Source organism: Pezoporus occidentalis, unplaced genomic scaffold, assembly GCF_034315485.1.
Source record: "Pezoporus occidentalis ecotype Australia unplaced genomic scaffold, CSIRO_AGI_Poc_V1 ctg60, whole genome shotgun sequence".
Classification (NCBI taxonomy): domain Eukaryota; kingdom Metazoa; phylum Chordata; class Aves; order Psittaciformes; family Psittacidae; genus Pezoporus; species Pezoporus occidentalis.
The window spans coordinates 1,044,950-1,058,087 of record NW_026915944.1 but is presented as its reverse complement, the minus strand read 5'-3'; the positions used below and the strand labels follow the sequence as shown (position 1 = coordinate 1,058,087).

General features: G+C 47.0%; 1 protein-coding gene across 1 annotated transcript in view; it reads right to left on the bottom strand.

Annotated features, from left to right (window-relative positions):
• Positions 1-12,475, bottom strand: part of CARHSP1 (calcium regulated heat stable protein 1) — a 34,870-nt gene extending 22,395 nt beyond the window's left edge. The window contains exons 1-2 of the mRNA XM_062639517.1: positions 12,470-12,475; positions 12,092-12,170 (exon numbers count right to left, since the gene is read on the bottom strand). Coding sequence (XP_062495501.1) covers positions 12,092-12,170; positions 12,470-12,475 — 85 coding nt within the window. The remainder of the gene's footprint in view (positions 1-12,091; positions 12,171-12,469) is intronic.
• Between the last annotated feature and the right edge of the window lie 663 nt (positions 12,476-13,138).

Here is a 13,138-nt window from a genome sequence, read left to right as displayed (position 1 = left end):
AAGTTGCCCAGAGAAGCTGTGGCTGCCCCATCCCTGGCAGTGTTCAAGGCCAGGTTGGACGGGGCCTGGAACAACCTGCTCCAGTGGAAGATGTCCCTGCCCATGCCCATGCCAGTGGATTGGAATTATATGAGCTTTAAGATCCCTTCCAACCTAAACCATCCTGTGATACTATCATAATTCTAAAGGTTTTGCACTCATCTTTATTTCCCTGCTCATGCAAATCCACAGGTTCCAGAGCACCACACCTGAAGTCTGGGACAGGGACCTGCACATCAGCCCCTGCACCCACCACCTGCACCTCAGCAGGAGGCAGCAGCCTCTCACCAACCACACATGGTGGGAACAGTTGGGAGCTGTTACCCTCTTCCATGTGCTGCTGGGGCAGCTAACAGCCCAGGCCTGCACCAGGACAAGGCAGAGCAGCAGGGAGGTCATGAATTATCACTCCTGGACCAGCATGATGATGCTGATGCTGAGCGAGCGCAAGCCCAAGGTGTGACACCAAGCCTCTTGCCCTGCTTTCAGTCTCCAACTGGTTTCCGCATGAACTGCCAGCCTACAAACTCAGTTGTTTCTGTAGCAGCACTGTGATGCTATGTCACAGCACTGCCCAGATGCTTGCAAAACCGCTCCAGCAACACTGGTGTTGCCAGCACCAGGAGCAGAAGCACATATGGCAGCTCCCAGAGTCCTGCTCCCAGTGCTCTTTTCCTGGAGCCAAGTACATCACATGTTACCTCCAGTAGCAAGTGTTGGTTTCCCTATTTAGTCTTCACATGTCCCAGATGGGCTGTAATAAAGGGACAGTAGTAACAGTGTGAGGTGTCCCTGGCCATGGCAGGGGGCTTGGAACTAGACGATCTTAAGGTCTTTTCCAACCCAAACCATTCTATGACAGAGAAGCATGAAGGTAGATCACAAAAGTACTTTTGCAGCAAAATGAGGGAACATCAGCATGCCTTTATTCCATCTGATGCTGGCAAGCCAGATGTGGCTGTCTAGGTCAGAGTGAAGTACAAGGTAAATAAATACACATTGGTGTTTACCTTCACTTTCCAGCATTTTGGATTTACAATTTAAATAAATTCCAAACTGCAGGTTGCATGGTGGTATTTAATAACCTCCAGTAAATTTTTTCAGGCCTCCTCTGAGCTCATACAATCTTTTAGCACCTACAGTATTCTATAAGCAAGGAGTTCCACAGCTTAAAGGTCATGTGAAAAAAACAAATGAATCTCCTTTTAGTGGGCAGCAAGGAGTGGCCATTTTTACAGAGAAATTAAGAAAAGGCAATGAGCTCAAAAGTCGAAGCATAGCAAATTGGGAAGGAAAGGGAACAGCATAATATCCAAGGGACCAAACAGGAAAGAAGCATTAGCTCAGAGGAGCGCATAGGGAACAGTGCAGACTTTATTCATAAATCAAGCCTTATATTTTCCACCAGAAGACACAAAAATGGGATAGAGAGCAAGAGGAGCTACAAGCATCTTCCTGGTGTTCAACACGCCACCACCCCCTTTTTAAGTTTCTAAGTACAACAGTAACACCTTATACTACTCCAGACTCCTGCTGCCTTCATCACACCTCCATTAGCCAAGGCTGGGAACTCTGTTCTTTGATAGCAGAGGCAACATTTAATACATCTCATCCTATTCTTGCTACACAGGCCCAGTCACAGCAAGCTTACGTATTTCCCAGATGAAGTACATTTGTACGACTGGGCAGAGACCAAGCTGTCTCTTCCAGTGGCTGCTCTTGAGCTCTGCAACTCAACTCTTCCTTCAGTGCTTTTGCAGGTCTGAAGCTCTCCCCCTGCCATTACTTCCATGCTGGCACATTCCATGTGTACTTATTCCAGGGTTTATTGCATTTTGGCAGGAAATATTTATATCAAAACATGAGAAATAACTCATGTGTCTTGTGTGTAAGCATCTTAGGGCTCATCTACAAGGCAAATGGGCTTACATAGTGTGACACTATTATGAAGAATAGCTCTACATATGTAAATCCCTAGGCACTTCTGAGAAGTTCCTTTCTCAGCCTTCTCCCACATCTCAAAACTTCAGCCAGGATTATGGAGACGTTTGTTCACGTGCAACTTTGAGCCTTTTAAGAACACTGAAATGCCCTAAAATATTTATGTGGCTCAAGTGTTATTCAGAACAATTAGTTCACTGTGTTTCCTCCCTAATCAACATTTTGAATAGGGGAAAACAGTTCATATTACAGATATCTGTAAACATGGAAATTTGAGGCATACGAGTATTGACAAAGGAAAAAATAACCCTCTGAGGACTTTTCATTTGCCAGCATTACAGCAAGATGCAGATGTCAAGGTACAGCATCAGAAGCCCCTCACAAATAACTCAACCCTCAGACCAGTACTACGCGGCACCCACTGAACCGCTTCCTTTTTACCAGGTCTGACTCTATTTTGTGGTTGTCCCAATGCACTGGCCATCTCCCAGTCTCACCACCTGACACCTGCTATGCATATTTTTATTTTTAAGCATCCTAGTCTAATAAACTGAATATATTCCAATTAGATCTTTCAGAAATCAATTAAACAAAAGGTTTGCGATTGAGATATCATTAGGAAGCTGCATCAATATCAATTAATGTCCGACAGATATACAGTTTACTGAAACACTATATTGCACCCGAATGAACAGTTAGTGACTGCCTTCATCACTCCAACAAAGACAGCTTGATGAAACACATTCAGCTTGTGCTAATTGACAGAGCACTCAGAGGTACAGAAATACACATTCCATTAAAATAAAACAAAAGGGAATATTTTTACACACACACACACACACACACACTTAAAGACAGGAGATGGGATGACACCTAAATTTTAATGGAGAAAGTTCATAAATATATGTTTATAGAAACACAGGCCCATTTAGCACCTGCATTTCTGTCTTGCTGCATCTCTCCACCATATTTCTGAACTCAATTTACAGTATATTTCACCATGCTGGAATCAACCTTGCGCTTGTGACCCTGAGACTGCCCTCAGCATCCTCCTTCTCTTGGCTCTGACGTGAAGATAACAACCCAGTTTGCAGTAGCATGGTGAGGACCAGCTGTGTCCATACCTCTGCATACAAAGCCCTGACTGAGCCACAGAGGTTCATCAGGCTGCCAATAGCCAGCCCTGGTTCTCTGCTTCAATCCAGAGTCTGTCTCACTCCCATCTGGATCATACTGCTGGAGAGGAACAGACTTTTTGCAAAGCAGCTTAATAGAGGGAGGTAATGCTCCCTTGCTTTCCCTGCCAGTGAGCGACTGTGCCTCCACATCCTAATTGCAACAAAGCTTCATTCCTGCTAAGCCCATCACGGCACCTGCCCATCCTGAGGCCAATGTCCATGTCCTGCATCAGCAAGCGGGACACAGCAGGCCCACTGCCAAGGTGCCTGCTTGTGACCAGAAAAATCCTCCCTGCAATCAACTCCATTCTGCTTAGGGTGAAGAGGAGACCGAAGCAAAGGATCTTCACGCTCTGCAGTCATGAACACCGCTCAGAAGCGGAAGTCATATTTGTGATCCACTGGGAGACAAGTGCTTCATAACATTATAAAAATGCATGGTTAGTTCCCAACTCTCAAGCTGTAATTGTTCGAATTTGTTTGGCTAAAGTCTATAGGACAAGCACTATACAGAACAGATCCGTGCAGTGTGTGTGTTTTTCTTACATAACCTATTTGCCAAACAGAACACAGAAGCCAACACACACAACCAAACTACCGGCAAACCAGAGAGCTTTGCCTTGTTACCTTACGTCTCCTGAGCTCAGTCTTGGCAGCACAACTATCCCCACTGCTTTCGCTAGAACTGTGTGACCTACTGCACCGACAAACAGGTAGTCCCCATACGGTGTAATCAAATCTGTGACTGCATGAACAGTAATGCAACCAGAGCTCACACCCACAGCTCACTGCCTCCACAGCTGCTTCAGGGACAGCAGCCACCTCAATAAACACCCTGAACTCTTTGGAAACCACACACCATACAAATCCTCCATCAGATCCTCTTGGACGGCAGTTTGGAAAACATCACTGATAACACACTTCAGACTTCAAGGAAAACGAGTCTCAAAAAGCCTTACAATACCAACAGTCCAGCAAGTCTACTGTAGGCAATGCATTGTCAACCAACTAATGAGAAAACTGACCCACAGAGAGTTTGACTGCTTTCCCCAATTACCATGTGTGCACAAACCAGTCTGTCTTGCTCAGCACACGCACTCTCTGCATTGAGAGCCAGTTAAATGGCAAAAGGAGTCATATTGTGTTTTACTGCTTGCAAAACCACAGCGCCAGCACAGGCACGTGTGTGAGGCTGGATTTCGTGCCGCCTTACACGTCAACAAAACTATTTAACATGCTGTGATTGCAAGAGCCATGGCTCCAATGACGTGCTGGAAGTGTACTGAATAGGGTAGAGCTGTCCAGAATCACAGATCTGTTGCTGTTGTTTATGTCTACTGTGATAATGCTCAAAAGCCAACACAAACCAAAGTGAGGGAACAGGCAACACAGCTTTTCAGGAAAGGCAAAAATCAACTGTTGTAGTTGAAAAAAAGCAGATGAATCTTGAAGCATGCACGTTCTTCAGGTATAAAACTAAAACTTGATATAGAAGCACATGTTGAATAGAACTATTGCATCATATTACAACAGTCACTACCTTAAGCACCTGCACCTACTTCAGGGCATGTAGTGATAACACAAGGGGGAACAGTTTTAAACTGACAGAGATTGAGATGAGCTCTTAGGCAGAAGTTCTTCCCTGTGAGGGTGCTGAGGCTCTGGCACAGGGTGCCCAGAGAAGCTGTGGCTGCCCCATCCCTGGCAGTGTTCAAGGCCAGGTTGGACAGGGCTTGGAGCAACCTGCTCTAGTGGAAGGTGTCCCTGCCCATGGCAGGGGGTTGGAACTGGATGAGCTTTAAGGTCCCTTCCAACCCAAACCAGTCTGTGATACTATCATAAGTTTTTGCAAAGGTTTTGCATTCAGCTTCATGCTCACCCTGCTCACGCAAATCCACAGGTTACATAGTACCATGCTCTGCAAACAGAAGGAACAGGACACAGTAGCAGAGCAAACACTGCACAGAGCAAAGGCAGTGATTGCTGTTATGAAAGAGTATTTTGATTCAATTTACCAGGTTGGTCACATGCTAACAGTTACATGACCTTAAGAAGTGACCATTTTCCAGACTTGCTCACTGGGAGCTGACAGCAGCCTCCCGTGTACATGCAGCCACACACCAGCAGCACAGCAGGGTAACCAGACCTGCCAGCTAGTGCCCGGGATCCTGTACCAAGCTTGGTGGAAGGAGACAAAAAGCCAGCCAAACCTAGAAAGCCATATGTACTGAGGGCAAGGTGTAGGCAAGCAGGGGGCACTGACAGCCAGCAGGCAGTCTTCACAGCCATGGGTGAAACCCAAGAACAAACTGGGCTTCTGCCTGGCACACACACACAGGGCATGGGGCAAGCTGCCGGGCAGGGAACAAGCCCTGCACACACACCACAGGAAATGCCAAGGATGAAGATGCATCTTCGAGGCACCTTCTCACACAGGGCTCTCTGGTAATGATAGTGATCTCCATGATGGGCAGCACAACACCCTAGCTTCCGACCTGGGATGAACAGGCTCTCCTGCCATAATCAGGCAGGAGTCACACTTGCAGCCAGGAGGAAAGGGCTGCTGGATACTCCATCCTATAGCAGCCCCGTGCACAGAGCACTGGGAGCAGTCCTTCCCACAGGGGTTTGATGCAACGCACAAAGGGCCTGCACAGGAGTGACATGAAGCAGGAACAGACCCACAACCAAGAGAGATTCAAGAGCAGCGAGAAAATGAAGGCAGGGAAATGCTTTTTTACCTAGACTGACATTTTGCATGAAACCTGGTACTATATGTATCTAAGATAAACTTCAGGTAAGCTTGCACGTCTGCCTGCCTTGGAGCAAGCAGTAATTCCAGAACAAGTCTTGTCACAGCACTGGGAAACCAGGTGCATGCATGTCTGGTGGGGTCACCCCGGTCTTGGTGGCCAGGAGATCCCAGGCTGCATGGCTCCACATCGGTGGGGTAGCATAGACAGAGCGCATCCTCAGGATCTGTGCCAGGGAAGGGGTGGCACTGCAGCCCAGCCTCACTAAAATATTTAAAACCAGATTGTGATAAATGCCAAGTCAGCTCTGCACTAGTTTTGTTTCTTGTTTTATTGCTCTGGGCGGGTTTTCACTAGACATTTGTCTACATGAAGAGCCTGAGCGACGGAAGGGTGGGAAAGGTCAGCATGTGAAAATCTGAAAGTGCAGGCAGCAGCGTGGTGACACCGTGACCACCATGCCAGCACTGCCTGTGCAGCAGCTTGGCCAGATTCAGCCTGGCCTGACTCCAGCAGGGACGTGTTTTCCTGAAGTCCCTGCTGTGGGTAAAAGACACTGCAGTGCACCACCTCACATCCCTGGGAGGGAGACCTTTCCTGCCTAAAGCTAGCACTGGGGAAAAGAAAAAATAAAAAATAAAAGATAGTGCATTAAACAACAGTGGAGCCGCACAGATACAGGCACATTTTCTCCTCTAGAAACCTGTGTTCTAAACATCGGTGAGAATTTTTAGGACACTGCCAGAGTTCCTGGGATAGGAAACAGCAGCCTTTCTACATGGAAACAAACCTCATGTTTATTCAGAAACTGAGACTCATGCAAGATCACTTTTCAGACATTCATACTGTAACACCACAAAGCAGAAAGTGAATACAAATATTCACTCTATTTACCCTCTCCCCTACCACTAAAATGAAAAACCTACCATGTGAAACACTTTAAGAACTCTTCCTGCTAGTCTCCATCACAAAGAGGCTCTATGAAAAGGCTATTGCCACATTTCATAATCCCCATTGCTAGATTTTCTCCAAATACTGCAGGAAGTAAGCCACAACCTACATAGCTAAGAAAATCCTGCCTTTCCTGGCTGCTGCCACCAGAGCTCTTGGTCTGGACATGCCACTGCATAGACAGGCACTGCCTTGCTGAGCTAGGTGAAAAATCCACATTTATTTACACCTCGGTAACAGGTGTAAATTTTGTAAACAGGAAATTATTTCCCTTTGCTTTCTGGCAGCTTCATTTACCCTCTTAGGTAACTGTCAATAAGTTGCAGTCATGACTGTGGTTTACTTTAATCAAGTAACTGAAAACAAGTAAATGCCTTTGGCCAGCCTTCTGAAATCATATGAAGACAAAGCCACCAAATGACAGACACTGAGAAGGAGGAGCTCATAAAACAACACAGTCCATATCTCTAGAGTGCCTTGGTCAACCTGTCTGGCTGTGCAATGTAAACAAGCAAAACACTAAACGAGTTCTAACACAGAAAGAAAATTCCTCCCCAACTGGCCAAGCAAGATGAAACATTCATTCAGCATCAGATGTTGAGCTGGCTACAAAACCTCCTTACTCCTCACCCCAACAATCAACAACATAAATTCCCCTTTAGTAGCAGAGGTTCACACCCCAATTCTCAGGAACATTAGTATTTTGTTACTGTTGGCCATCCAAAAGCTGCAGTTGCAGCAGGCACCTTATCCCCCCCATGGGACATGGAACACACCACACACGGCTGAGCACGAGAGAGACCCACTGCTCCAGCCTCCTACAGCACAGTTTCACAGCTGCAGCTCCATCCAGCCTGGCTTCCCACGACAGCTTTGCAGCAGTCCCCACAGTGTTAGCTCACAAGCTCCCACTCAGGGTAGCACCAATGCATACTTCACTTTCCTTCTCAGGATCAGCCTTAGCTCGTAGCACTCCACAACTGCCAAAGTCATACACTGCTCACGAGGCATGGCAAAGGACCAGTGTGGTTAATATTCAAGAGAAATTACCAGGTCAAGGTTCTCCGTTTCCTTTGTCCCACACAAAGCAGTCTGTGATCAGATCAGGCACAGAGCCATGGGCACAAGGAGCAACACTGGCACACACAGCTCACTTGCTTTTTCCAGAAACCCGTAACAGAGCCCTTCCCTGCAGTGCTGCTGGAAGTGGAAAACCACCCAGGAATTAAACTGTAGGTTATTTTGTTTCCTGTGTGCCTGTATCCCTCCTATCTGATCACCTTTCCAGAGGAGGCTGCAGTGCAACCCCCAGTTCCCCTCCCAGGCCCTGTTGCACACAATCCTTGCACAAACAACAAGGACCCAAAGACCAAATTCACATCTGCTTAAAACACTAGTGTTTAACCATCTGTCCAGACCTTCACCTTATCTCCACCTCCTCCCTGAAGAAATGCATAATTCAAGGCAAGTGCTATATTAGCTCAAGGAGCCCAACACTCACACCATGGTCAAAAAGGTAGTGTTCGTTTCCTTTAGACTACTATTCACTTTCCAAATTGCACTAATAAAGCAACAACCTCCTGATCCAAGTGTCATTACCCCCAAGACACTCAATCATTATTTAAAAAGGATTTCTTGGTTTACTTGATTATTTATCTATATTTAAAACTGACCCAATGAAAAAAAAAGCAGCTGTGCAACAGCCTCAAACCAACAGCAGATACAGCACCAGCAAGCCTCTGGGATGAGTCAGTGAGGTTGTAGCATCACATTCACACAAAAGAAACCTGATTTAACTGAAGTGGAAGGGAGGTTTCCAGGCTGTTGAAGCCCTGTCATTAGCACAAGGTCAAGCTCCCAGGGCTGAACCCACGCCCCATTTACCTCTAAGCCCTACAGCCAAGCCTGAGAAGATGTGATTTGACTCGCATGGTATTTCACAGATTCCCTGGGGGAGAGCAAGCAACAGAAGCACCACCTTAATGTACTCCAAGTGCCCCAAATGTGACAGAAATGAATGCCAAGTGTGTTTCTGCACCACACAGAGATAAAGAAAATGTCAGTTCGGTTCCTCTCCCAGATGCACCCCACAACTGCCACTAAGGTGCGGATGGTGCTTGAGGTGCAGCCTCATGACAGTGTAGTCCTTGTCTCTGCGTCTTCTGTTCCTTAATGTATTTTGTTCTTGGTAACCAGCTGAAGGGTAAAAAAAGCAAAGTCTTCCTCCAAAGTGATCTCACTCGTGCCTGTTTACAAAACCCAAGAAGCAGCTGTTTATTCTCAGAAAGGGGAGCCTGTGCAGGAGGCAATGCTGTAACAGGGAGAGTTCAATGCCATGTAGGCAGCACTGTTTTGTTAGCAGCACAGACACCACTCATTGCCTCATTCAGGGCTCTTCCTGATAACGGGGATTGTATCATACATCCACAGACACGTCAGGAAAAAGGAGAACAGGCACAAAGAAAAATCCTGAAAGCACTACCTCGCTAGCAGAGTTCAGCTCGGGGAACAACACCGCAGAACTGAAAGAGCAGAGAGCAGAGCGCAGCAAGGTTCATCCGCTTCCTGAGGCTCGGAGTTACCCCCTGCAGCCCCCAGAGACCACCCAGACAGGCAGCTGGGAGCGGAAGCGAGCAGAGATCAGGACGGGAGGCAGAGGAAATGAAGATCACAGCTGTCCGGGGGCTGCCTCCGACGTGAGGAAAAGGCAGTATTAGACTGAGATAGAAGAAAGCAGAACAACTGCCTCTACCTTCCCCCAAGAGAAAAGAGAAAGCAGTTAGTGAGATGAATGCTTCTACCTGTTATTTTACCTAAACTATGCCAGGAGTGACACATTATGCAAACCCAAACCAACACTCTCATGGCTCACTCCTCTATAGTGGTCTTTTTTGCTTCCCCACATCAACTGTTGCAAAATGCAGGATTTGAGCTTTGTTTTTTAAAAAACAACAACAACAAAACAAACAAACAAAAAAACCCTGTTGTGCGGGGAAAAAAAAACAAACATGTCATTTCATTCCCCAAAAGGGAATGAACCTCCTTAAAGGTTGCCACCCTATGCTGTGCAGAGTGCTTTTCCTAGCCCTGATGCCTGCAAAGGGATGTGATCTCCACTGACACTGACTCGCTCCCCTCCCTGCTCCAAGGTGGAAGTTGATGTGCTTCTCACTTTTCAAATTCAATTCCTCTCCTTAGCCTTCATCACAAACCTTCCAGATGAGACGCAAATTAACCATCAACTCTCACTACCAACATCCAGAATATTAATGAACACAGACTTGCGCATCTACAGTCTTGTTACATTTTGCTAATGATGATCCTCAGCAGTCTTCTTCAAAGTTTCAAGCAGTGACAATAAAACCCTGCCAAGTCAACCCCATGGGCAGTGATCCACAAATGACCCGATAGGAACTTGAGACAGATGAAATCAGTAACGCTTTCACCCTGAAGGCACCCTAGCCACAAACACCAGGACTCGGCTGCTGTGCCATGGTCCACTCAGGGTGAAATGGAAGCAGGAGGAGGATTTCTTCACATCTGCCACTGCCAGGCTCAGCATCAAGTACAACCTTGTCCACTGCTTGCTGGTCATATTGGCTGGAAATAACCTCCCACACTGCACTGCATCCAAAGAACCACATTTCATGTAGTGTAATACCAACACAGTCTAACAGTTTGCTGTAAGGGGCTTTACCAGCAGTAGATACATTTACAGTCATGGTGTAGTTAATTCTTCAAGTATACATAAAGACTGGATTCACCAGAAGTATACCACTACCCAAAAAGCAATAGTCTTAAGAGATGACATATCAGTGTTACGTGGCTACTTTCAGATTACTTGTATGCAAATATTTCTGTGCTTACAAAAATGCAAATGAAGGAGTGAATGCTACTGGTGAAAGTATTTACATCATGGGCAAACCTCAGTGCAAGCTCAGAGCAGCAGAGAGAGTAGCTGTAACCAGCAGCAGGTACACAGGACACAGAGGCAGTACAAACAGGCACGTCACGATGCACACAGAGCTGTGGGATGAGCTTCAGCCTCAGCTCTGCTCCTGCAAAGAGCCACTCACAAGCAACATGCTTTCTCTCCTTTTAGACCCTCACACAGCTTGTGAAAATAAACCCATTGCCAGACAACAGTCACATCTTTTTACATTTTCTTTGGCACACACCACTTTTTTTTCTGTAAAAATACAAAGGATTCATATATGCATACTTTTAAAAAAATAGAAATATCATTACTACATGTTAGTTAAGTCTCTCTAGATTTAACAAGCTACTAAGCTGCATTTGTGAAAGCACAAGCCCTCTGCAGCTGCATTCATGGGGCTTGCTATCTTCCATTGATAATCAAGGGAAGGAAACAAATATCGTTGCCAAACGTCACAAGGTTAAGAACAGCAGTAAAAAAAAAACCTTCACCACCTCACAAAACATAATGATCAGGAGGCTCACGTCAAAGCTGCCTTACAATTTTCTCAGACTCTCCGAGAAACCAAATCTAGCACCACAGAAGGGTTGGCAAACATTTCTCAGAGGTAGCCCTGCAGTTCCAGCAATAACAGTGTCAGAAGAGAACTTCAGATTCTCTCTCTAAAACCTGAATTTCAGAGGCACAGATCCAAAAGTCAAGCTGAGAGGCTTCTCTACGAAGACGAGTGACACACGTACACATCAGCTTGCAGGGAGAACATGAAATAAAGGCTATTTTCCCCACCTCTAATAAATACAGGTGCAAACCGTTCACGCCACAGGAACAGACTTTGTGAGTTCTGAAGTATCTCTGTAAGCAACCAGTGCTGTTAGACCTTTCGATTCTTAGTGGGAGACAACTCGGCACGCTTTGTCTTTCTCGTGATCTATAAAATCAGCAATTCTGAGCGTCACAAGGACACATCCCCGGTCCCGAGTGCACAAGGCACAAATAACTGGTTAAAAAGAAATAAATAAATAAAAGATAAAACAGACGGTAAGAGGAAGAACAGAAAGGAAGCAGGCAGACCAGCCCTACTACCTGACATCAGTCCAGGCACAGGCAGCCGCCGGGCAGAGCCCTCCGCACCTCGGGCAGCCGCACCCCCCCCGGATGCCTCCGCGGCGACGCGTTCAGCGTGAGAGGAGCTGTCCGCGCTGCGCCGGCCCCGCCGCTGCTGCCGCTGCTGCTGCTGCTGCTGAACGTCCCCTCCCGCTCCCGCTCCCCCGGGACAGGCCTGAGCCGCTCACCTGGTCCGCGCGGGCTGTGGCGGCCCCACGGCGGGCCGGGCTGACGGACGGCTCTAGTGCTGTCGTGGAGCGCCCCGCGCTATAAAGCGGGTGGGCCGGGCCCGCTCCGCTCCGCCCCGAGGCCAGCGCAGCCCCGGCTCGGGGAGGGGAGCCGTGGGAGAGCCCCGTGCTCGGCCCGAGCCCGTCTGTCACAATAGCGAGGTGACAACGGCGTGGGAGCGGGGTGATGCAGGCAGAGAGCTCAGTAAAACCAGGTGAAGTTCAAGGGATAGTCCTGGTGTGTTTTCTCGAGTTTTGCAATGAGGAAGGCTGAGGAGCTGAGCTGTGGTGCACACTGATGCGGAAGCACACCCGTGCGCTCCGTAGTAGCAGCGTTACTCGCATGTGCTTGCCATCGCCTGCAGGAACCAGAGCTGCCACAGGAGAGCCTGAAGTGGAAGCTGCAGCAAGACAACATGAGGCAGGACAGGACAGGGACCAGGACAACCTCTCAGGTAGTTGCACGGACTTTAATAGGAACACAAGAATCACTGGAAGATGTTATGACCAAGAGAGCTGTCTTCACCCAGCACCCAGTCACTGGAAAGCAATGCTTTCATCTGTGCACAACTGTCTCAGATGATAATAAACCACAGGTTTTTAGTGTTTTCTTTTTCTTTTTGTGTGTGGGGGGGTCTTTTTTTTTTTTTTTTTAAGATAGCTTCAGCACTGATTCTTTCTGATTCTTTTCTACTTTTAGGTACCAGGCAAAGTACATCCTTATGTCATTACAAACATAAGATATAGAGGAGATAGCAGTATACACTGTTGTAACCAAACCACCACACACAGATTTTTGCAGGCTTTTTTCCACAAGGAAAAGTGGAGTCCTATAACGTACAGTGGTTGACCTGAAGCAGGGGAGCTAGGAAAGATGGCACCATACAAAGTAACCAGCTTCCTGTGTCAACCACAGGGTCATCCATTGTCTTCCAAAGTATCTTACCTTCCCACTTCTGTTCTGCACAAGATCTCACCCCTTTGTAGAATAATTAGTAATGGGACTAA